The following is a 26,416-nucleotide window of genomic DNA, read 5'->3' on the forward strand; positions in this document are numbered from 1 at the left end:
TCTGAGGGTTCAGATGATGTCCTTGTTATATGGATGATGGAGAAGGTTCCCAGTCTCTCCCAGAGGCTGTTTGGGTTGGACTGGGCTCTGATACTTGCTGTCACAATGGGCAGGGTATAAGGTCATTTTTGGGCTGACCCTTATTGCTGGGCTATTCTGTAGGCCTGGGAAGAACTGGGGCAGAGGGCGCCTAGCACACAGGGTATCAGTCTGGGATAGTCCTGGAACCATGGCAGACTGTAGTCAGACAGTTAGAGGACCAGGGCAAAGAAAACAGCTATATTGTTTCTGAGGTAATTTTGTGGGTTAGACATAGTTTTCCTTCCAACGCCAGTCCCGGGAGAAGCATCCAGAGGCTGCTAGGCATCAGAATCTCCTGCTTGAGCAAATAGCCATCTACTGCCCTCGCATTCTGCCTGTGGTCTGCAACACCAGAATCACCTGGGAAGAGGAGGGCTGTGAGGCCTACAGCTGCTCCCCACAGCTCTGCCTTAGGTAATTGCAATATCCCTACAGTCCTGATGGCCATAGGATTGTAGGACACTCTGCGTCTGGAGGCACCCAGTGTGACCAACTCCTCTTCTTCCACAGCTTCTTGAGGTGTCAACAGTCAACAATGTCCTTATATACCACAGCCCTCTGCTAAACCCAGAGCTTATCCTTAAGCCACAGGTTGGAAAGGGTGTCTAATTCTCACAGCCTTCCCTGGGCTTTTCTACAGAACCTGTGACTGAAGGGAGCATGCTACACCAAGAGGGACAGGAAGCCTGTGACTCATACTATGCTACCCATTGTGGCTGTGGTCATTTTCTTACGTGTTGACTTCCTTCTGGGAGGAGCTAGCAGCTGACTCTTCTCTATAACCTTGGGGTGGGGGGTGGGGGGTGGGGGGTGGGGGGGCGTCTTTTGCAAGGACCCTTCTCAGGCCCTAAGGTATTCCTGAAGGCGGAAAGGGATGGCCCACAGGACACAAGCTGACTCCTATGGCCCAGCACTGTGAGTTCAAGTTCTCTTCATGAGTGGCCTCTCTCAGAGTGTTAGCTGGGCACAGGGGCTCCCCAGCAGCCATGCCCACTCCCGCCCAGGACCAGGGTGGTGGGGCGTTTTGTCAAACGGAGCTTTCATTATAGGTTTATCTTTGAAACCCTAGACAAAACAGGGCTTGTGTGGTTTGACTGAAGGACCAGCACCTCGGGACTCCACCATCCACTAAGACGGCTCCTCAGGAAAGAAAAAATACACGAACCTTAAAATAACCAGTTCCCAGAATAGCAAACGAATGCCGGCTCCTGAAGGGAGCTCTTTGATCGTCTGGAGCCCCATGCCTTTGCCTGTTTACGGCCCTGTCACTCAAGAGTAGCCCAGCAGCCAGGCAAGGAGGGGTGATGGAGTGGGGCTGGGGGACAGTGGGAAGGGGACTTGGTGGGGGAGGCAGTGCTGTGGTATGTTCTAGGCTGCCCCACTTTCTGATGTAAGCGGCCCGTCCGTGCAGGTAGCGAGGCTCTTAATGGCGGCTGGCAAATCATCCAGGAGTATGGCCTGTGGGTCTCAGCCTGTGGTCCTCTGAGACCTGGAGAGGGTGGGTCACGGACTAGGGAGGGAGCTTAGGAGAGGGAGCCCTTGCCCAGGTAGGCAGAGGGTTCAGGGCCAAAGACGCTGCTTCTTATCCCTCTTCCCCTCCACGCCAGCTCCCTCCACGCCAGCTCCCCTCCACGCCAGCTCCCCTCCACGCCAGCTCCCCTCCACGCCAGCTCCCCTCCACGCCAGCTCCCCTCCACGCCAGCTCCCCTCCATGCCAGCTCCCCTCTCTTGGTGTTCACAGACCTCCTGGTCTGGTCACGGCCACCCTTGCCTCCATGGAGGCCACGAAACAGTGCCATCCAACAGCTTAGGCTCTACCCCCATATTAGCTTTAGAAGAACTGAGTTTTTATGATCTAATTTTAATAAATTTAATTACACATAGATCCGTAACTGAGTTTTGAGAACATTTAAAGAATCTCTTTTCCCAGCCTGGGTGTGGTGCCTCATGCCTGTAATCTAACTATTTGGGAGGCTGAAGCAGGGGAATCACTTGTGTTTTTAAAGTTAGTGTTAGCTACATAGTGAGTTCCAGGCCAGCCTGGGCTACAAAGTGAGTTCCAGGCCAGCCTAGATTGCAGAGCAAGACCTGATCTTAAAAACAAAAACAACTGCCCACAAATCTCCTTTCCAAGTTGTAAATTTTATGAAGACTTAATACAGCTCCAGAAGCTCTCTTGAAAACCCAGCTTCCAAACTGAGATGGGTCATGTGTATAAAATCCGTCTGGCTTCTGAGGACTCCGAATAAGGGAAGACGGGTAGCTGCCCTAACAGCTTCTGTATTGATTATATTGAAATCATAGTATTTGGGGTCTCCTGAGCTAAGTAAAATGTATGGCTGTGTTTTTAATTTCACCATATTACTTTTTAGTGCAGCTATTGGAAAATGAAAGATCTGTGGCTAGCAGCCAGGAGCTGACCAGATGGTGGGGAGGTTAGAAGCTGAGGACCCAGAGGTAAGCACTTCCCAAAGGCAACCATGCACCAGGAGCTTTAGTTTCTATCATCTCACTAGTGACATGGGGCATTGGAACCTGGGTGTCTCAAAGCAGAAACCTTCACCAAGCTCCAACCTTCAAATAGCTCAGTGGGAAAGTCAACAAAATTAACCCACTCCCTGAGAAGACTGTCAAGATGGCTTTAACTGTTAAGAGAAAGGGAACAGTTTTTGCCCTGGGAAGTTATATCCTCAAGCGAGTTACAGCTCAGATTAGAGCTCAGACTCTTATCTTCTGAGTGGTCTGGAAAACCTCGAGCCTAGGACTGAAAGGCCAGGCTGGATGTGTGCCCATATGTGTAGCAGCAGAAGAGGGAATGAAATCAGGCACTTCAGGGGAGGCAGCATGTGTGAGAAAGAGGTGGCAAAACTGCGGATCATATGTATATGTATGTTCATATACATATGCATGAAAACACACACATACATATATCCACATGTGTACAACACACACACACACACACACACACACACACACACACACACACACGTAGAAAGCCATAGTACAATATCCTTTGTGACTATCAATACAAGCCAGGCATGGTGGTGCTGGAATCTCAGTACTTGGGGTTGGGGCAGAGTCAGGAGGATCATAGTGAGTTTGAGACCAGCCTGGGTTACATAGTAAGTTCCAGGCCATCCTGGGACAGAGTATACAAGCAGACTCTGTGTTAATTCCCATGTTGTCCCTCTCACAAGTGTGTGTGTGTGTGTGTGTGTGTGTGTGTGTGTGTGTGTGTGTGTGTGACCAAATGGGGCTTATCCCAGAAATGTGAAGTTGGTTTAGCATCCCCAAATCAGTTACTGTATCATACTGTATTATAGAGTAAGTGCCAAGTGGTCATCTTGACAGAGTCAGAAAGGACAGGTAGGAGACCTGCACATTTACTTCTGGCCAGCTCTCAGTGCACTCAGCATAGAAGAAAATACTCTCAACCAACAGGAAGCATTGATGGGAAACCCAAAGCCATCATCTTTAATGGCAGGTGACTGGAGGCCTTCTTCTGGAGATTCTCCAGTCACTCCAACACATTATTGACATTTAAGCCAGGGCAAGGGTGATGGGAAGGCAGAGAGAGCAGGAAGGAGGGAAGGGAGGAAATGAAAGGCATTTGGACTGGAAGGGAAGGAGTGAGTTTGTCTTCATTATCTGTAGCAGGAGTGGAAAATCTAACAGAATCAACAGCAAGAACAAAACACAAAAACTAAGAATAGCAAATGTAGAGTTTCCTAGATCAGCCAAAGATTGAGTTTCTAGATCCAGGAACCAGCAATCCTAAAGTGAAATTAGGAAAAACAATCCCATCGCATGGCAAATAAAACAGGAGTGAATTTAACAACAACAAAAAGCACAACATTTGCACATCAAAAACTACAAAGCACTTACCAAAAGAAATTTGTAATCTTAGCACCTGGGGGTGAGGGGCTGAAACACGTAGATTGTGAATTTTATGGAATAGTTAGTTCCAGGCTAGCCTGGGCTACAGGATCAAAACTCTGTCATAATCTCACCTCCCAAGAAGTGAAAGTAGAACACACACAAAGAAAGAGATAATATATTCATGGTCTAAGATGTCCATTTACCCAAATGATCCACAGGTTCAACAGAAAACCCCAGAAGCCAGCCACACTGTTTGCCTGCCTTTTCTCCTCCCTCTTTCTCTTTTAAAAATAAAAATTTACAAGTTCGTCCTAAAATTCATACAGAAACTTTCAGGTCTCAGATTAGGCAAAGAGAAAAACAAATCAGAGGATTTTCACTGCTTGATCTCAAAACTTATTGTAAAGATGCAATAATCAAGAGGTTGTGGGGTGGGATTAGGGACAAGTGTATGGACCAAGAGAACAGGATTGAAGGTCCATAAAGAAACCCATACATTTATGGTCAATGACTTTCTTTTGAGGTAGCCCAGGCTGACTTCAAATTTGGAATGTAATTGAGGCTGTTTTTAGACTCCCTATCCTTCTGCATCAATTTTCCAAGTACAGGGATTAAAAGTGTGTACCACCGTGCCTGGCTTGGTTAATTGATTTCTGACAAAGATGCCATTGCTACTTGATCAAAGAGAAAGTATTTTTGACTCATGGTGCTGAGCAACTGAATATCTTTAAGTTAAAAAGAAGCTGTTTGTGTGGTAACTGCAGTAGGCAAATATTGAAGACTATTAGCCTGTGAGAGGTCAGCTTGGGCTTTTTTGGTTGTTTTTTGTTTTTTGTTTTTGTTTTTGAGATAGGGTCTCACTACGTAACCTTGACTGACCTAGAACTCACCATGTAGATCAGACTGGCCTTGAACTTACAGAGATCAGCTTGCCTCTGCTTCCTAAGTACTGGGATTAAAGATGTGTGCCATTATGCTTGGTCTCTGGGCTAGATGCCTTTAAGAGGCTGGGGAGATAGCTCAGTTGCTAAGGATCTTGCTGTGTAAGCTTGAGAAGTAGAGTTTAGCTCTCAGATCTCATGTTAAAAAGTCAGGCATGGTGGCACATATTTGTAATCCCAGGGCTGGGAAAGAAGGGACTAGCGGGTCCCTGGAATTCTCTGACTAGCCAGCCTAGCTTATTTGGTGAGCTGCAGGTCAAGGTGAGAATTTTTCTCGAAGAATAAAATGGATGGTTTCTGAAAAACAACAGCGGAGGCATTTCTCTGGCCTCTACACACATTTACACCCACACACATGTGTACCTGCACACATGCAAGCATGCATATACACAAAACCAAGCAAACAAAAACTTAGATTTTTATCTCCTTTCATACCCTCAAATTACCTCAAAATCTAGACTTAAATGCAAAAGCTCATTCTATATAATTTCTAGAAGAAGAAGAAAAATAAAGAAAGAAAGAAAATGTTCATGACCTCAGATAGGGTAAAGAGGTCTAAGAACATCAAAAGCAGGAACCATACAAAACATACAAAAGACAAATTGGACTTCATTAAAATTAAAAACTTCTGTGATTTAAAAGACAATTCAGAAAATGAAAAGACAGCCGGAGATTAGGAGAAAGTATTTGCAAGTCATCCGTCTGATGGAGGACTTGTACCCAGAACATATTAAAAACTCCTGCCACTCGACAATAGAGCGGAGTACCTAATTGGAAAACGGGCAAGAGAGTTGAATAAACATTTCACCAGAGAAGACTATGAATGGCTAATAAGCACATGAAAAGTTGCTCAACATCATTAGTCATTAGGGAAATGCAAATCAAAACCACAATGAGATACCATTACATACTAACAGGGCTGAAATAGAAAAGACCAGGCCTACTGCCTAGTTGCAAGGCTGAGAGCAAGTGGGCCGTTTACACATTGCTGATGGGAAAACAAGGGGGGAAAAAAAAACAACAACAACTTTAGAAAATAGTCCAGCGGTTTCCTAGAAAGTTAAACAGAAATTTACCCTATGACTTCTCAGAAATGGTAGATCAAATAGATAAAGAGATTCCAATGAGGATATAGAAGATTTGAACAAAACAATGAACAAGCTTGTTCTAGTGCTTGTAAACACAGCCCTGCATCCAATGACTGCAGAATGTGCTTTCAAGTACTCAAGGCACGTTACAAAGGCTGAGCATGTGTTTTGCTATAAAACATCCTTCAAAACGTTCCAAGGGGTTGATATCCCAGGACCACTTTCTCTGACAGTGAAACAATGTTACTAGAAAGTTCTACCACAATAATAACAATGACGAAAACCACATAGTTGTGCTGCCATGGCATAACTCTTGGAATAAACAAGAGATGATGGAGATTAGAAAAATACACCATAAGCAGATGAAAGTGAAAGTGAAATACTTTATCAAATGTAGGGAGCCTGGTGCTGTGCTGTGAGTCCGTCACCCCAAAGACTAAGGAGGCTAACACAGGACAGTCTTAAGTTTGAGGCCAAACTGAGCGTCATAGTGAGGCCCTGTCTCAACAAAAATGGGGTATGTCATTTCAGTGATATTTATAGAAAAAAACCTACAGTGTAAATGCTATAAATAGCTATCATGGCTGACATGCCTTAAAAATCTAGAAAATCTGGAGATGAACAATTATCCAGCTGAAGAAGTTAGAGAGAGAAAAATACATTGAGGCCAAGTGATTAGAAGGAAAGAGATAAACAGACGTGAATAAGCAAGATAAAATCCACATGCGGGAAGATCAACAAAGCCAACAGCTTGGTGAAAATATCAATAAAATTGGGGAATGCATAGCACGCGTGGTCACTGTGGTAAACAGTAAAGGCACAGATAAACAGCCCTGGGAATGAGAGAAAGCAGGGGCAAAATGTAGATGTTACAGGCATGAAGTAACACCAATAAAATTGAAAACCAAGATGAAAGGTACAAATTCCTCAGCCCTGCTGCTTATCAAAACTGACACAAGAAGAAATGAAGAGCCCTAATAGTTCATAAGCCTCAATTCCCTGTAATCAGTAGTTAAAAATGTTCTCACAAAGGAAGCAGCAGTCTGGAGGGTGGTGCCTTGAAGTTCTAACAAACCTTCAAGAGAGAGAAAAAACATTAAGACTCACATAAAGATTTCCCGCATATAGGATTGGTAGGAACACCTCACCACTTAATCTGTGAGGAGCCACAGCTCAGCAAAGATGGCAGACTAGGATCAAGTGGATTTGGGCAGCATTTAAGACTTAATATGGGATGTGAGAGATGAGGTAGAAGTCTGCAGTGACATCTATGTAACTAATCCCCCAGCCAGAGAACACGAAGGCCTGGGCTTAGAAGATATTCCACTGGGGAGCAAGAATGGAGCAGGATACCCAGGGAATGGCCTGGGATGACAAGGTCTCAGGGACCAGCTAGAAGGCCTCATGAATAAAAGAGGGTCCATGAAATGAAGGCAAGTGGTGGGGGCTAGATAGTGTCCTGGTACAGGAAATAAGTATGTATGGCCTGGGGGAGGGGGGACAGGACTAGGCAGAAGGAGTGCTGCGACATTACCCACCCCCATTCCCCCCCCCCCCCCCCGCCCCCAGATGCCCCATGAGCAGGGTCTGGAAACCAGAGTTCCCCTGTGTCCGGCTTTGAGCCACAAACATTTCCTGCAGAAAACAAGAAAGTCAGTCTCTTGGCCCCACTGTGCTCTGCATATCAGCGCGACAGTGTGAGCTTAGCTTGTAAAATAAACACTGTGGCAGGTCCAGGTCCAAGAAGAGCTAAGAACACCATGGGGAAGAGGTGGGTGTGGGTTCTGTAGAGAGTCAGGGGACCCTAAGGAAGCCAGTGGGGGGCCCAGGCAGGGCCAGGCAACAGAGAGAAAGAAAGAGGTGGGGCAGGAGCTAGAACTCTGGGGTTCTTGTTATAGGGATAACAAGATGGCCTGTACTATCTTGGATTGCCATCCGTCCTGACTACTGTAGCCCCTGGACAAGGCCACTGGCCCTTACCCAGCCTTGACTCTCAGAGCTGATTCCAGCCTCATTTCCAAAGGACCTTCACACTTCTGAAATGTTCTTCCCTTACCCACATCTGTGACTGCTACAAACTAGCTCTTTGTATAACTTGCTGTGTGACCACAGGAGACTGCTGGATTTTTAGAACAACGGAATCAGTAATAATCAGTGGCTATACGAAGGGAGCCCATGGACATGGCTCCCTGGTATAAGTCCCTGGCCTAGGCCTAAGGAAACTCCTGGTCAGGGGAACTGAAGCACCCCTGAACAAGTTCAGCTGGCTTCTCCTGGAAATTCCTTACAAGGTGGACACCCCAAATCTCCTTGGGTCCTTAGCCTGATCCCCTTCTGAGGGTTTGGTCCAGCTGTTTATGAGTGGGATTCAGCCTTGCCATGTGGGTTGACTATGGTGGGACACATTTCACAGCTGAGGGGCTAAGCTAAGCTAGGCAAGCTGCTGGGCACTGGAGACTTGACTTTGGCCAGCTGCAGCTGCCCTGGAGGTGGGGGAGGGAGGGGCTGTCAGCAGGGAAGCCCAGGGGCTCTGGCTGGGCTCAGCCAGGCTGGCTGGCACTGGCTGGGCTCTGGGACTGCTGGGCTCCCAGGGATTTCCTGTCCCCTACTTCCCAAGGTCAGCAGGATTGCGCTTGGGTTGTTTCTGGTCCCGATGGTTAAGTTGATAACTGTGATGATGTGGGGCCCCGGCCATGCCATCGTGCCCTCTGGGCCCAGCAAAGCTCTTTCCCAGGGTCTGTCCCCACAGGGGGCAGTGGTCCCGGACAGGGGAGGGACTGGGCAGGCTGCCACAGGCCGTTTGGGTCAGTGCATCTTTGACAGCCTCTTGATGTACAATGGGGGTCCAGGCTAGAGCCCTGGGAGGTGCCTTGGCTTAGTATGGACCATGGCCTTGGACAGAGGACTCACTCCTCCATCTTAACCATCTTGAGGCAGGGGGTGAAGATGAAGAGTGATGCCCATGAGGTGGTTTTGCAGGATCCCAGCAGCATCCTTGCAAACCTGGCTCAGAGCCCAGACAGGGCCAAGGTTACCAGGAGCTCTGAGGATCGACCTAGCTTTGTTCCTAAACTTTGTTCCCAGAGACCATAGACTCTGGAAAACCAGCCCTTTGTTGTTGTTCTGATCTGATGAAACACTGGCACGTACTTCTGCCCTGCTCCTGCCCCCGGAGGAGCACAGGCTTCACCTTGGTTACAGAATTGTTACCTGGCTCTTAAACCCCAAACCGCTGCCGGGCAGCCATATCTTGAGTTTGGAAAGGGGGACACTGGTAGGAGGTAACACCTATCACCTTCTGTCACTTACAGGAGACACTAGGTTTCTGGTCTGAGTTTGAGGGATAGCCTGTTCTATGGGTAATGGGGAAAGGGGGAAAGCAAAACAGTTAGAATGGGGTAGAACTCGATCGGGTTGGGAATTTGTGGTAGTGGGGTTATGGGGACTGGAGGCTACTTTTACATTTCTGGGGAGAGAAGGCTCACATTCCTAGGATTTGGTCTGTGATATCTAGGGATTGGAGAGACCTCCCTGGTTCCTTCCAGCAGTAGGGGTGGCCAACAAAGATGGCCTTGATCAGGAAAGATGTGGGGCTGTCTGAGGAGGTTGAGTAGGAGACTCAAACCAGGGTGTCTGTCACTGGTTCAATAGGCCCATGTGCAAAAAGAGAGAAGCCAAGGGTATCCTTGATCCTGTAGACAAATAACAAGGCTCCCAAGCCACCACTAAGCCTAGGCCTTGGGAACTGAACACTCTGAATATCTTTCCCATCCTGACAGATGTGCACAATCTTTGTTCTAGCTGGGCGGTCTGCTGGTCGAGGGCCACAGTACCTCCCTGCTCAGGTCCTGGATGCTACAGGTTAGGCCAGACCCTACAGTGAGACTCAGTGTTGGATATATACATCCCCAGGGTCTCAGAGAATATCTAGAGTCCAGACCATGCCCCCTCCTGATTCTATTTATGGGCCACAGACCTCTATGGCTGCCCCAAACTGGGTACACGTGCTAGCAAGGAGCAGAGGGGCTTCTGAGCCTAGTGCCTAAGACGTGTTTAGGAAAGGAAAGCTGGCTTGTCCTATGTGGGCCAGACTATCCTTGCCTACCTGCCCAGTTGCAGCCCATATTGGAAGAGAGCCAGAGCCAGGCGTTGCTAGGGCAACCCAGCAGCAACCACACTCCCCACTCAACTGAAATTCCACTATTTTTAGCCTCCTAGTTATGTTCAGATAAAATCCTTGTATACAGACGAGTTGTCTGGCAAGATAACAGCACACCTCAAACTGCAGAGACTTCAAAGAGTAGCAGTGGGTTGTACCATGGGCCCAAGAAAGCTCCCCTGGTGAGTCAGAGCCTCCAGTGGCTCGTGAAAGGTGAGGTGTTCGGCACAGAACACAGAGGGCAATGGAGTAGTCTAATGGCCTAGCTAATGTCAGCTATGACACTCTAGGATATGAGACTGTGGGCAGCCAGTGTACAAGGAGCTGCCATAGGGTATGCACTCTACTCTAGGTAGAAGCCTATAGTAGTGGATGCTAAAAATAGCCTGGCCAGGCAGATCCAGCATAGCCTACCAGAGTATCTTGAACTGGACTTTCACCACCCATTCAGGTCCAGGGTAAATAGAGACCAACACCATTCAAGAATCCACCCTAGCCAGGTTCTGAGTCTTCTGAAGGCTTGAATACACAGAGCAAAGACCCTAGATAGCTGGCCTATGGGGAGGCTGATGTGAGCCCAGCTGTAGCCATCTCCTGGACACAGCCAGGAGGCACTTAGAGCAAAAAGTTCTAAGGGTAAAGGGTGGAGGGAAAGAGTCAGGTCATGTTCAAGGCTTCAGTGTGTCTGACTTTTGAGGTCTCACTCCTTCCGTCCCAGAGCAGAGGCAGGGCCACGGGCCTTGGGACACTAGGCAGAAACAGCCAGCAGGTAGGCAGGCCTGATTTCCCAAGCACACAATTGTGAAATATATTGCCCACCCACCATGCATAGAGCTTCTCAAGAACTCCACGGAAGAGATCAGCAGAGTGTGGAGCTGAGTGGGGCAGTGAGATGCTGCCCCTGGGGTATCGCACTGGCTGAGGAGAGTGACTATTAGAGCTGACAGAGTTGATGTAGGGGCCTACCTTGTCTTCTACCCGGTGCAGACGGGCACCAATGGTGTTGCTACCACGGTCCTTGCTCTTCTCTGTGGAGTAAAGCACAAAGTCAGGGGTATGGGCTGTGGGTGTGGGCTTGGGAGCCTGGATGGACCCTAAGGAGCAGGAGATGGGAAAAGTGGGTAAAGACATCCTTTACAATTCTCTTGTGTTTAGAACAGCAGGGTCAGGGCAGAAGGAGACACTATAGTGGCAGAGTGAAGCTGGGTTCCATCCTTGCTCCTCCCAGCTTTGGAACCCCTGAGAGTCTTCCAGGAGGGACAGAACACTCTCTGTTCAGGGAGTGACTCAACGGGATTGTGATACCTATTGGGCTTGGACCTATCATCAGGCCAGGGTATCTGCTGTCTCAGTGGTCCCCAACATTGGATTATGCCCCACAGTCCTGTTTGGACCTCAGCTAGCACTGTCACTAGGAATAATATGCCTTGCATTGTCTTTCCCTGGTGTGGCTTAGCCCCTTGTCCTGAGGACCTGAGGGTTCCCACCAAGCCAAGAACTAGCTCACACAGTGCCATTGTACATCCCCGCACACCTGAGCCAGGAAGGACCCCCATCATGTCCTCCGAAACTCTGGGCTGACTGCTTCTCTGACCCATGCTCCACACCAGGCCTTCCATCACAGGAAAATGTGCCCTTGGCTCACACTGCCATACCCAGAGTCTGACCATGATGAATCTGTCATTTAAAGGGACACAGCAGGTTTTACCCTCACCAAAACATTCCGTTCCACGGCCCATTGACAGACATGCCTAGCATGGGTCTACCTGTTCCTTCAAGCTTCTACACAGGGGGCCCTAGCGGCCTGTTGTGATGAAGAGGAGAGGCAGATGGGGTGAAGGGGTGAGAGAGTGAGTCAGTCATGGGTTGCCCTGTCCAGGTACCAGTGCAGACACCCACCTGAGATGGGGATGAACAAAGATGGCTTTCCAATGGACTGGTCCAGCCTGGGAGAGAAGAGAGGGACACCAGTTCATACAATGCCTGGCGTACCACAAAGACAGACCATTGTGTCTAGGAGGACAGCATGACACTCAGGCCAGTCTTCCATTGCCACTCCAAGACCTGCCAAGAGGCACCCAAGACCCTGTGGCTCATGCTCTTGAGAGGGCCAGGCAGAAAGTTCAAAGATGAGGGGCAGAAGCTGGGGTGCTTAGACTCTTTCCCTGGATGAGATGAGTGGCGTCAAAATGGGAGACCCTGAACCTTTGGCCTTGTTTATGGAAGGCACAGTCACATTCTCCCAGCTGCATTCCATGATATACACAGAGCTAGGTTTGCAAGCTAGCCCACCAAGCTAGCCTTATAGGTCCAAACCTGTGTTGGGCCCTAGGGACCACATTGCTCCGATGGAAATAGGATCCAAGCCAGAATCCCAGACCATGTTTGTTGGCTCTGAACGATCAGGATCCTTAGCTCCACTCCAGTGGCAGGAAGGTCCGTGGATGAAGGCTAACTCAGGGGTGGGTCTCAGTAAGAACTCTTGCTTTCCCTGTGAGGCTGGGGCAGGGCCTCCCGGGGCCATGTCTCCACACCCACTCCTGTGCCTACCTCCTCTGTAGCTCTTTGATGCGCACCATAAGGTTGAGATGGCCCTGAGAGTACTGCTCAATGACATCCCGCACATCGTAGGGCTTCCGTGCTTGCTGCGGGTCAGAAAGACACATGTCACTTTCCCCTGAGTCCCGTAGGCTCAGTTCTAAATGCAGACAGTGAGGGGGCCAGTGAAAGGGAGGAATGGCTTAGAACATATATAAGAGCAGGCTTGACCCTTGCAGGTTGCCAGTTTAGCCTGTCTGGGCCTTCACTTCCCATCTTTCACCAGTGGGACTAGCCAGCTCCTACCAGTCTACTGGCCCTGATTCCAAGTCTCCTCAGAAAGAGCTGGTCTAGCAGGCCAGAGACATGGTGCTGCATCTCCACAGTCCATCTGGGCCCTAGACTGACCGGTGACACACTTGCTGCTTCTCTGGGTAGGGAGCTAGCATACCATGTGTTCTAGATGCCTCCAATGCCACACAGACTTCCCAAAACACAGTCAAGCTCCCATGAAGGACCTGCCATGCCCAGGGTCATTCTGGGCACCAAGACCATCACATCTTCTGCAGCCTACATACCCAATGGCTGTTATGAGGCCAAGCTTGGGATGGCACTTACACAGATCCTTGGTCCTGTGCATATGTAGCTAAGATAGTCTAAGAACTGCACTTGATAATGTCTCCAGGTCTTATACTCTTCCGTAAGATGGAGCTGTAAGCCCTGATCCTCCCTTCTGTAAGATGAGATTCTGAGCCTTGTTCCTGTCTTCTATAAAACAGGATACTGAGTCTGTTCCTCTTTCCTGGAAAATGGGTTGCTGAGGTCTGCTCTGCTATGTCTAGGAGGGAATGAGAATTAAATAAGATCTAAGGCGAGAAAAGCCAAGGAATCCTGATGCAGCACTTTGTCAGTCAGAGGTGGCAACGACTGAGTCTACGACCTGGGTCTCTCCTTAGTGCACACTGAAGGTCACCCTCAGTAATGGGGAAGAGAACTTGTGGGCCAAAATGCTTTACAAAGTGTGTGGCACCTCTAGGGATACCTGGTAATGCCTGGGGACAAGTGAGCAAGGGAGGCAGAAACTACAGCTTGGGGCAGCACAGGCCTGGATGAGGAGCAAGGCAGGTCCTTATGTTGGTGTATGGACAGTCTGAGAGTCTGAGGGCCACTGTCCCCAAGTGTGCATGAGTACCCTTGTTAGCCTCTTGCAAGCACGCATTTGATCCAATGTGTGGTGGGGAGGTGTGAGTAGTCAGGCCTGCAGGAGTATGGTAGGGGGCTGTAAGCAGGGCACAGTCAAGAAGGATCAGAGAACCAGCAGTGGTGGCACATGCCTTTAATTCCAGCTCTTGGAAGGCAAAGGCAGATAGATCTCCAAGTTTGAGGCCAGCCTGGTCTACATAGCAAGTTCCAGAACAGCTAGGCTACACAGACAAACCCTGTCTCAAAAATCTCCCTCCAAAAAAAAGGAGGAGGAGGAGGAGGAGGAGGAGGAGGAGGAGGAGGAGGAGGAGGATCAAAGATACCCTACCAACCACACATGGCCAGCACTACTCCAGGCCTGCTGAGACTTATCTTGGAGCTGCCAAGCTCCCCTCCAGGATCTGGTTGGGGATTGAGGGGCCTTTGTCAAATATCTGCCTAGAACTAGTGTAAGAGACCATCTTAGCTCTTTTCGAGGGCCAATGTCCTAGGAATGTGGCAACAGGAGCCAGAGATGAGCCAAGATAATGCCGCCTGTCCAGACTAACCAGACTGTGGACGTGGGTGCTCAAGGCAAACTCTCAGGGTTAAGAGGCCCTGGCTCCTCAGGCCAGACACAAGGGTGGCTGGCCAAGGACTTATCGGCCAGCAAGGCAGGCAGGCATGCCTGCGTTAAGACCAGCAGGGGAGGGTGGGGAGCAGGTGGGTGCATGGCTGAGACATGAAATCTGGGTCACTAGGGTGGCCTGGAGCCCTTGGAGCCTTCCTCGCAGGGGCTCCCTCTTCACCTACTTCAGGCTTTCTTGGAAGCCTGCCACTACCTGTCCATGTGTCCCTTACTTTTTTTTCTTTTTACTTAGAAGCCTCTGTACCCCACAGGGCCCCTCTGCCACCTGGGCTGAGTGTATAGGGGAGAAGCAGAGAGCAGGAAGGTAGGAGTTGTCTGGCCTGTTCTGGCAGCTTCCTGAGCCACTCTTAGGACCCAGGGTTCTGAACCTGGAAGAAAGTGCGGGGCTCTGGGTCTTTTCCTCTCCAGCCTTGCAAACATGTCAACAGGCAGGCCCCTTGTTTGTTCCATAGAGACTGGGTCTGTGTGGGCCACTGAATGACCTCTGACTCAAAGGGGGACTGCTTGGAAACCATGAGGGTCTCTGTACTCCACTGGGTATCAAGACTCTAGAAGTTAACCCCGGGGAGCCATGGGCCTACCCAGCATAACGGTATAAAACTTAGCAAGCAGGTACCGTACCGTTTCATGTGGAACCTACTCCAACACCTGCAGGGGCCACTTCTCAGCCTGAGGACTGTCATGCCCTAGCAATTTCTTATGACCCTGTAAACACTAGCAATTTAAGCTACATTGCTTCCCAGTTAAGAGTGCCACACCCCAGCCCCTCCTTTGCCCCTGAGAGACTGTCTTGTCAAGATGTGACTCCCCATGGGGTTCTCGTGGCTCCTTGCCAATCAGGGAAGAGCTGGTTCTACAGGAGGCTGTCTCATCTCCCAGTCACCTTTAGCACCTCAGCAGTGGAACTGTAGGGCACGTGGCTTCTAGAGAGGGGGAGAAACAGCATCAAGTGCAATCTCCATGGATCCTTTGGACCCTTCGAGGACACTGCCAGGTGCCTCCTGGATTTGGCCCCTGCTGAGGGTGATCCTTATTCCTTTTGACAATATGAGGTCCCTAGCTGTGGTGGGAGCTTGGGCATAACTTGGTCTACTTGAGTTGTGACAGTACCAGGGGGTCCAGGCTAATAAGTGGGTAGCAGAATGCCACCATGGTACTGTTGAATGGGCACAGGATCCCTCCAGTGATCCCTAGTGAGTAGCTAGGTGAGAAGCCACATGCTGTTCTCATCAGTGTCAGGAGCTTGGCTGGAGGGCCAAGGGCCTTGGCCATTCCAAGGGCTGGTCTTGGGCTGGAATAGCGACAGTTGAGGAGCTGAGGACTACTGTGAATGAGACTCCTGTCACCAAAGCTCCTCTCAATACAATGACGATAACCTGGAATGAGAACTGTGTCTTAACCCCTACCTCTCACAGAGTGTGGAGGTTTCAGCTGCTCCAGGGATGGGGTGGGGGCTGTGTTGAGGGGACAGTAGGAGCCTGTGTCGATCCCATGGCCTGGTGTGGAAAGTATGGCCTATAACAAGACACAGGGCTACCACTGAGATTATCCTTGGAGATTAAGGTGGGTTACCCCAAGCCTTTTTTCCCCAGGGACAAGGGCCTTGTGGTAAGATAATGCCCTCTACCCCTTGCTGCTTCTATTGACATGTTCTCAAAGTGAGGAGTAAGGCTCTGTCCTCCCCATGACTGCTGCTCACAACTGTCCCATAGCAGAGGAGGAACACAGCTTACTACCTTATTCTCCGAGAGCCCTGGACTCAGGGCCTCAGGAGAACAACTCTGGAGGTGTGCTGACAGCAAATGGATCCCAGAGCTGCAGTCTTGCCTGCCCAGGAGTCCCTCAAGTCCAAGCTGACTGAGGACAGATATCACTTTTTATCCAGGTGACACCGACAGGTTCTAACTTTCACAACCTTGCACAGAAGGAGGAGTTAGGCCATGAAGTTCCTTCTAACAAACAAGGTGGAGGGACAAAGGGTCCCTGGGCCAGGGCTGGGTCCAGTGTCCCTGAAGGAACCTGCTGTGTTGGGGAGTGGTGAAGACCCAAGGACTACAGTCACAGCATCTTGACATCTAAGGGTGAGGGCATACAACAACTGTAGTCTTCTTGGGGTCAGTTGCACTGGACATGATCTCACCTGGAATTTCTTCTTGGCTACAAAGTACTGCATGCGCCTGATCACCTTGATGGTGGCCCGATGGTGTTCCCGCAGCCTGTGGAGGAGGGGAGCAGTATGAGCAGCTTTCATGATGGTAATCCCTTAACACATGCCAAAGGTACCCCAGCCAAACATGGATGGACTCTCCAGGAACAAGGAGAACATTCTATCCAGAGCTTGCCCTGTCTCTAGAGAAGCCGGAGGCTAGGAGTTTCTAAAGGAGAAAGGGAGGGTTGCCTCACCACAGATGGGGAGAAGGACCCTTTACCTACTTGTATTTCAGAACTGGGGTGGGTGTCTGTACCCCTAGTTTGCAAGGGTTGCAATTCTAACAGCAGAGTCAGGGAATGCCCTTGGAGAGGGTAGGACCACAGTGCCCTCATTAACACAGGGTAGGTGTTAATGAGGGCACTGTTCCCTGAGATTGTTCAGGATTCTTCACTAGTTTGCCTCTAAAGCTCCTTCTAGAAATAAGGTCCTTTTAGAAACATCACTGGAGAAAGCAGGCCTGTGATCAGATGTCTGTGTGCACAGAAATAAGACTGGAAGGCATCAGGGCAATGGAGAAACCGGGAGAGTCTGGAAGCTCAAATTTGACCAGCCAGACTAAACCGCATTGGCAACAGAGAGCTGCTGGGAGCCTCTGGGAAAGCTAGACTTGAAGGGCCCCGAGCCCAGAAAACAAGAGGCAAGAGGAAGCCAGCCTACCCTCCAGGCTGTACTTCCTTCTCAGAGAAGTGTGGGAAATGTCTACACCAGATGGGATGGTGGGGCTTCCTGGGCTGTGAGGAAAACAGTGGAGCCTGGGCTACAGAGCCACCAGGATACAAGTGACAGGATTCCAGAGAACAAAGGCTATCAGGGTATCTTTTTTCACACAGTTCCCCCTTGGAAATAGCTGTGGGTTCTCACAGAGCAATAGTGGCTTCTGGGAGGGAGTAAAAATAAAGCAGCAAAGCCAGCAGGCTCTTGCTACTGAGGACAGCAGGCTTGGGATTCAGACCAGTCTAGGATGGGGCCCCAGGAAACAGCCAAAAATGTTGGTTGAGGTCCCCTCAAAACCTCAAACCCAAACTAGTCCAGATTTCTTTTTCATACTAGAGGAAAACATAATCATCTGTACAGAGATATCTTGGAACTTCTGGGAGTTTTGTTTGTTTTTTGCCCTGTTGTGTTTTATCCACATATAGAAGTTGCAAATTAAGGGAAAAAACAGATCCTAGATAGAGATCTGCAGGTGTGATGCATTCTGCAGTCTTAGCTGTTAAAGCCTCAGGAGATAGTTGTTTTCACACTGTTTGCATTTGAGCTGACCTTGTGACCTAATGTTAACTGTAGAGTCCTGGGGAGCTCACCACGTGTGGAAACCACAGGTGTTGGGAGTGTGGCTGGAGTGGTTGCAGAGAGGTGAGTGGAGGTGTCCAGCCATCAGCCAGCACTGATTGTAGGCATGCGACTGAGCCATCTTCGACCACCCGGCCCTAAGCAAGCTACTGGTGACTGGTGCTGCCTGAGTCATCCCAAGCACAACCACAGAACCACCTTCCAGCAGAGCTGAGTCCAAGCTCCTGACCCATGGAGCTGTGAGCAAGACAAATAGCTGTTAAACCACAGCATTTGGTTATGGTTTGCTGCTCAGTAATAGGTAGCTGATAAAGAAATTAGAAGCTGGGCCCATAATCCCAGATATTTAGAAGGCCGAGGCAGGAGGATCCTAAGCTCAGGCCCTGCCTGGGTAACAGAGTGAGCTCAAGGCCAGCCTGAACAGCTTAGTGAGATCCTGCCTGAAGAGATGGCTCAGCAGTTAAGAGTACTTGCTGCTTGTACTTCCAGAAGTCCTAGGTTCAGTTCCCAGCACCCACATGACACAACAATCATCTCTAACTCTAGTTCCAGGGGATCCAATACCCTCTTCTGAACTCCAAGGACCCCAGGCACACACACACATGATGAACATATATACATGTAGGCAAAACACCTATATACATAAGTAAAAAAACAAATAAACAAAAAAAACTTTAAAAAGTTAAAGTTGTGTTGGTTCATGCCTTTAGTCCCAGTACTCAGGAAGCAGAGGCAGGTGGATTTCTGTGACTTGGAGACTTGCCTGGACTATATAGTGAGTTCCAGCCCAATTAGGACCTCAGAGTGAGACCCTGTCTCAAAAAAGGGCTGGTGTGGGGCTGGGAACATAGATCAGTGGTAGAAAGCTTTCCTAGCATGAACTGGCTTCAATCCCCAGCACTGAGGAAAAGAGAGAAAGGAAGGAAGGGAAGACGGAAGGAAAGAAAAAAGAAAGAAAGTTATTAATTAGAATTCAGAGGTAGGACATTGTGACATCAACCTTGTATAATATTTGGCATTGATTTTAGGACCAGAAAACAAACAAACAAACAAAAAAAGGCAGATGACAGAAGGCTGGGACATGTGGTGTTGTCTGCAATCGGTGAGACCTCCAAGTGTGCTGGAGGGAGAAAGAACTTTGTTTTAGGGAGGAGTATGGAAATAGTGGCTGCTAAAGATAGCTGAAAATCCCTCTTTGTTCCTGCCATTAAAGATCCGAGTCTGTTTCCACCACGGGGCTGTAAGCTTCAGCCTCAAAAGACCTGCAGATTTCACTTTTACCCTCTCAGAAAACTTCTGCCTCCTGGACAAGTCCGAGCTAGCCTGTTGGAAACGCTGAGTGAAGGAGGAGAGTTGAAGGGTTCGGATGACAGCTGACAGCTTCAGGCATGTGAGGCTGACACTGCTCAGCCACCAAGTGAGTGTTCTGCCCCCGGGAGTGCGCCCAGCAGAGCAGTCCAGAGTCTGACCTACAGAGTCATTGGTAGATAGATGACTGTGGTTTGTATCAGGCTCTCTAGATGAGAACTTTAAGATAACTGTGATGGATAGAGTCAAGAGAATAGATGAAAAGATGAGGGATTTCACCATATGATAAAAGTTATCTCCAAATACCAAAAAAGAAATTCTATAAAAGTCAGGCATGGTAGCACATGCCTGTCATTCCAGCACTTGGGAGGTGGAGGCAGGAGGATCAGGAGGCTCAAGGTCATCCTTGGCTACATAGAGGTTTGAGGCCAGCCTGGATTACCCGAGATGCTGTCTCAACCTCATTCTATGATTCCCTCTTAAAAAAAAAAAAATGAACAAATAAATACAAATAAATGAATACATAAAAGAAAAAAGAAAAAGAGAGAATGAAAGGGTAACACAAAAGTAGAAATTAAGAATGTAATAGGTGGTTTGATGAAAGAGACGATGCAGTAAAAAAAAAAGAGAAAGAAGAAAAATAGTAAGAAAAAATGGGTAAGAATAAGATGGTAGAGAATGTACATTTAAGTGAATTGATATTCCATTAAATAGATCAGGACTGTCAGTCAGGATTAAAAACAATGACATGAACTCACTAAAAGCATAAACAAAGAGAGACTGAAAAGAAAGGGGCAGAGAAACAGGTGTCCTAGCATAGCTCTCTAAACACAGGCATCTGCAAACCAGCACCGGGCACTCCAGAGCCAGACAAAGAAGATTTCAGAGTTACAAAGTATCAGCTCAGGGCTAGCTGGTAAAGAGCTTGTCTTACAAGCACAAGGACCTGCGCTCCTTTCCCAAGAACCCACATTAAAACAAAAACAAAAACAAAACAGTGTAGTAGAATAGCATGTGTTTGCAATCCTGTGATTGGAGAGTGGAGAGGGAAGATCTCTGGGGCTCACTGGAGGGCCATCCTAGCTCACTTGGCAAATTCCAGGCCAGTGAGAGACACTCTCAAAAAAAAAAAAAAAAAAAAAAAGTGCACAGCAGCATTTGGCATCCGTGGCTTTCCAGAGTTTTCACCCACACCTATATGAAAAAAGTGTCAGTTCATCAGGAGAAGATCAATTCCAAATCTGCATGCACCTACAAATATAACCTTAAAAAAGATATATATATATATATATATATATATATATATATATATATATCATATAAAGCAAACTGGGAGAACAAAATCATAACAGAAAATCTACAACCATAATGGGAGATTTGAACATCTCTCCTTGGTTATGGATTGAAAAGATGCCAAAGCATCAACAGAGATAAATATGAACAATCTGAGTGTCAGTCCACCCTAATTGACATGGACAAAACCACACCATTGTAGGCCAGCACATATAAGTATTTATACAGATACTAAGTGTTAGGTTTTAAAAGCAAGTTTCAACAAATTTCAAAGAAATTAAATCATGTTCTGCATGACCACAATAAAATTAAACTACAAATCAAAAATATTACTAGGAAATCCCCAAGTGCTTTGGAAATTAAATGATCTAAGTAACCCAAGGTTGAAGAAAAAGAATCTTAGATGAATTAGAAAATAGTTCTAGTTGAATAATAAAAATGTATCAAAAGTTATAGCTAAATTGAGTGTGGGGCGTACATCTATAATCTCAGCAACTCAGGAGGTCAAGTCTTAAAGATCATAAGTTGGAGGCCAACCTGGGGTACTTAGCAAGATGCCGTTCTTGAAAACGGCAAGATGGCTCAGTGAGTAAGGGTACTTGCTGCCCAGTCTGAAGACCTGAGTTTGATCCCAGTACTTGCATGGTGAAAGGAGAAAAACTAACTCCCAAAAGTTGTCCTCTGACCTCCACATATGGGCCATGGCACATGCACCCCCCCCCCCACATACACATATAAATAAATGTGATAAAATTTTAAAAATTGTTTTTCCAAAAATATAATTAAACAAATGTTGGAGGTACACTGAAATATGGACACTGAGGGGAAGATAATTTATCGCCTTAAATGTGTTTGCTAGAGGAGAGGCTGAGATCCAGCTCAAATTAAAAAAAAAAAAACCACACACACACACACACACACACTCATACACACACACACATACACACACACACACACTAAAAAAAAAAAACACAAAACAAATTTAAACCTGAAGGAAGTAGAAGGAAAGAGATAATAAAGATAAGGCTGTAAGTTGATGAAATAAAAAATGAATGTTGTATTAAAGAAAATCAACAAAGTTAACATTTGGCTTTCCAACGAGACTAATAAAATTGATAAAACTTTTAGCAAGATAGATGGAGCTGGGTGAGGGGGATCACAAATCACCAATGTTGGGAGTTAAAACATGAACACCACTGTGGAGCTAGAGACATTAAAAAAAAATCTATCAGAGGATGATATGAACAAAAACAATTTTGATAATACAGATAAAATAGATTAACTCATCAAAACATGTTTTAAGAAAAGAATAAATACAAACTGCCCTATGTTAATGGAATTACACTTGGAATTTTAACGATCTCTACAAAGAAGTTGGTCTAAAAAAAAAAAAAGTTGGTCTAGATGACTTCACCAGTGAGTTCTTCTCAACACATAAGGAAGAAGTTCACAACTATATACAAAGCTTCTTACAGGGCTTTTATGAGGCGGTCTAGCCTTGATAACCAAATCTGCCAAAGATATTCCTGAAAGAAAACTGAAGGGTAAGGTCTGTCTTGGATGTGGAGGCAGCCTTTAAAAACCAGCAGCCAGTGAGATCCAGGGTTCACGGCAAGATGCAGGATCATCGCTGGCTTAATCCACTTATGCAAGGCTGGCTTAGCATTTGAAAATCAATCAACAGAGCTCACCACATCAACAGAACAAGGAAAAACATATAATCAACTCAAAAGATGCAGAAAAGCACTTGATAAAGTTCAAGGCCTACTCCTAATTAAAAACACAACTCCTAGCAAAGTAGGAAACATAATTAAAAAAAAAAAAAAAGAACAAAAATGAAAATTGAAACAAAAAATCCTAAATACTAAGCACACATCATGTTTAATGATAATGTTAAATCACTTTGTTCTGGAGATGGTATGTCCCCTATTTTCTAACAGTGTCCATAAAGTCCCATCCTGTGCAGTAAGGTGAGAAAAAGCAGGATTGACCTGGCAAAATGGTTCATTGGGTAAAAGGGCTTGCTACTAAGCCTGGTGACCTGAGTTCAACCCGCAGAACCCATACGTTAGAAGAAGAAATTGACTCCCACAAGTTGTCTTCTGACCATGTATGTTGTGGCAGGCCCACTCCCCCATATAAATAAAACGTAATTTAACAGTAGAATAAAGCACTTGGGAGTCAGGAGCAAGTGAATCTCTGTGAGTTCATGGCCAGTCTGGTCTACACAGTGAGTCCCAAGATAACCAGGGATACATAGAGAGACCTTGTCTAAAAAAAACCAAAAAATCAAAACAAAACTAAACAACAACAAAACAAAACAAAAAGACCAAAAAAAAAAAAAAAGAATTTAAAAAATGAATTTAGCAGAACCCTGACCTTGCTGGGTATGGACATGGTAGCTCATATCTGTAATCCCAGAAATCTGGGGGTCAAGAAATGAGGATTGGAAAAGGGGGCAAGCCTGGTTCTACTAAAAGTTGAAAGTTAACAATCCATTATCTTTCTATCTGCTAGCAACAAATAATTAGGTCACAAAATAAAGACACTAGCCTTAATAGTGTCAAAGTTACTACAGCCATTTAAATTGCTCACAGGTGAGGCCTATAGGCAGACAAGAACTGAACACCAGTGAGAGCTGAAGGTGACTTGAATTCATGGAGGCTATAACATGTTCTTATCTGTGGGGCTAGAGAGATGGCTCCATGATAAAGAGCATTTTGGCTTGCTCTTCTAGAGGATATGCTTTTGATTCTTAACATCCACATGGCAGCTCACAACCATCTGTAACTCCAGTCTCAGGGGCTCTGAAGCCTTCTTCTGGTCTCGAGGGTATTGCATGCACATGGTACACATATGTACATGCTGGCAGAACACTCATACACATTTAAAAAGATAATAAAACATTAAAAAAAAAACCCTCGATGAGCTAGGCAGAGTGGCATACACCTTTAATCTCAGTACTTGGGAGGCAGAGGCAATCAGATTTCTGTGAGTTCAAAGCTAGCCTGGTCTATGCAGTGAACTCCAGGACAGCCAGAACAATACAGTGAGAACTTGTCTCAATTAAAAAAAGTCCTTCTTTTTTACAAGAAGACTTTCTTCAAACTTTGGTATAGACGTTTCATTCCAGCTTCTATCGTTTTCATCATTTTTCTACCTTTTGAAATTGACAATCTGATCTTAAAATATTTATGAAAATACCAAGCACCACCCCCTGACAATTCTGAAAACTAGCTGCAATGCTGAAGACTTACGCAATCAGAGTTCAAGTATCACAGTGAGGTGGGTGACGGCTCTCTGGCACAGCACTTGCTGCGCATGTGTGAGGCCCCTGGGTTTGATCTCACATAAACCAGGTATGGTGGCTCACCCCATAATCCCAGCACTCTGGAGTTGGAAACAAGAAGATCAGAAGTTCAAGCCACCCTTGAATAATACGGAGTTTGAGGCCACCTGGGCTACATGAGACCCTGCCTTAAACAAACAAACAAACAGAGGTCATAGGGTTGGAGAGATGGCTCAAGGTGTGAAGTCCTTGTCATATCATCATGAGGAATGAGTTTGAATCTCCAGAACCCAAGTAAAGCAAGATGGAGTAGTACACCTCTGTAATCCCAGCACTCCCATGGTGAGAGAGGAGGTGGAGAGGGGAGAATCCCTGGGAGCTTGCAGGCCAGCCAGCCTACAGCTGAGAATGGTACAGGGTGGAAGACAGGGAAAAGACCTGAGGTCATCCTCTGACCACTATATGTGCACTGTGGCCTGCATGCCTGCAGTACATACATAAGCATGCACATACACACATACAATCACATATTCACAGCACAAAGAAAAATCCCAGTAAAGCTGCATGGTGGGCAGGGCTACGGGACAGAGCAAGACCTCAGATGTCATAAACATATATGTGGCCTCTAAGTCTATCACGGAAACTCTGTTTCAACAGAGAACCAGTGTTCTCAGTAGATGTGCTTGGACACCATATGTGATAGGTACTGTGATTCCTCCCTTACCACAGCTGCAAAGCTAGTTTGTCAGGCCTTGAACAGGAAGGTAGACCAAGCTTTGAAAGGCCACCGAATGCCTGCATAGCCTTGGGCTAGGTAAAGGTGTCTTCACGGAATGCAGGGAGCATGAGCTATTACGGAAAAATGCTTGACAAACAGGAGTCTGCCTGAAACCCTTCATTCCAGGCCTGCCCTGAGGAGATATGACTCTATCCTCTTTCCATCACCCGGAAAGGCCTGAAAGTGGGTGAAAAGTGGGACTCCATGCATTTGTCACTGGGAAGGGCCCCTCATCAACCATGACTGTCATCTTGAGAACCTTCTGTCTTGGCTGTAGTAACCACCTACCTGAATCCTGTTCTTCATCCCTTGGTTTTTGTTTTCATATATATATATATATTTTATCATATCTATATGTGTCCTCAGAAGGCATATATATTTTTTAACATTTCTTTTTAAAATTTTATTTTATGTACATTGATGTAAGGGTGGCAGATCCCCTGGAACTGGAGTTACAGTTTTGTTTTGTTTTTTTTTGTTTGTTTTTCGAGACAGGGTTTCTCTGTGTAGCTTTGTGCCTTTCCTGGAACTCGCTTTGGAGACCAGGCTGGCCTCGAACTCACAGAGATCCGCCTGGCTCTGCCTCCCGAGTGCTGGGATTAAAGGCGTGCACCACCACCGCCCGGCTCGAGTTACAGTTTTGAGCTGCCATGTGGATGCTGGGAATTGAACCCAGGTCCTCTGGAAGAGCAGCCAATGAATGCTCTTAATCACTGAGCCACCTCTCCAGCCCCAAAGGCATATATTTTTAATTTTGGTGATTCAGTGAAATAAAAGAGCTGGGCATGGTTTCTGAACATGCCTATAATCCCAGCACTCTGGAAGCTGAAGCAGAAGGATTGCTGTGAGTGTGAGGCCAGCCTGGGCTAGAGAGTAAGACCCTGTCTCAAAACAACTGAGTAGATAAACTTACGAAAAGGTTATTCAGCACTGCCTTGGTATTATTACTCCATGGCTGAGAGCCCCTTATGTGGCTGTCTGTCATTGGCTCAATCACATGAGCTGGCATAAACTTCTTCTTAGTATGAACAACTATGTTTATTAATTCTCTTTCCTCCTGACAAGGGTGTGGCTAGTGCTAGGCCTCAGGCCTGTGAACAGTGCCATGACACACACTCGCTTCTTGAGGTCTGAATACCAGAGTTTCCTGTGGATGCAGTCAGACATCTCCTTCCTCATCAGCTATGCGACTCCTCCACCTCAGAGATGATGCCACATTTTCGAAGTGGTGGCTACACACTGACCAGCAAAATGAGCTTCCTCTGCTGTAGTGGAAGTAGGCTGGTGGTTCCTCAAAATACTTAACATATAATAACCCTACCTCTACATATGTGTCCCAAGAAATGAACACATACATTCAAGTAACAACTGGAATGTGAGTGTCATAGTAGTGTTGTTCAGAGTAGATCTAAAAATCCAACAGCAGACTGACATGGTTTGTCCATAAGACTGCCTATCAAACTAAGAGTGTTGACATGTTGACACATATCACAAAACGGATAAACCTAACGGCATTGTGCTAGGTAAAAGCAGCCAGCCACGATGGAGCCCATGCTGTGGACCTCCAGTTCTATGGAATGCTCAGAATAGCACATTGAAGAAATTCGAGATTGGTGATTCTTTAGGCAGGGAGGACAGGGAGTGACTGCTGATGAATGAAGGTGCTTTTTGAGGGTGATGAAACGCTCTAAGGTTAGCTAGTGGTGAGGGCTGCAGAGTGTGACCA

The 26,416-nt window shown here is 47.0% G+C and overlaps 1 protein-coding gene across 4 annotated transcripts in view; it reads right to left on the minus strand.

Annotated features, from left to right (window-relative positions):
- Kcnq1 (potassium voltage-gated channel subfamily Q member 1) overlaps nucleotides 1-26,416 on the minus strand; it is a 327,638-nt gene that overhangs the window by 52,374 nt on the left and 248,848 nt on the right. For all 4 annotated transcript variants that reach the window (XM_059264180.1, XM_059264197.1, XM_059264187.1 and 1 more), the window contains 4 exons: nucleotides 16,658-16,733; nucleotides 12,699-12,793; nucleotides 12,048-12,094; nucleotides 11,115-11,176 (listed from right to left, as the gene is read on the minus strand). In XM_059264180.1, coding sequence (XP_059120163.1) covers nucleotides 11,115-11,176; nucleotides 12,048-12,094; nucleotides 12,699-12,793; nucleotides 16,658-16,733 — 280 coding nt within the window. The remainder of the gene's footprint in view (nucleotides 1-11,114; nucleotides 11,177-12,047; nucleotides 12,095-12,698; nucleotides 12,794-16,657; nucleotides 16,734-26,416) is intronic.

This window comes from Peromyscus eremicus, chromosome 1 (genome assembly GCF_949786415.1).
Source record: "Peromyscus eremicus chromosome 1, PerEre_H2_v1, whole genome shotgun sequence".
NCBI classification, from domain to species: Eukaryota; Metazoa; Chordata; class Mammalia; order Rodentia; family Cricetidae; genus Peromyscus; species Peromyscus eremicus.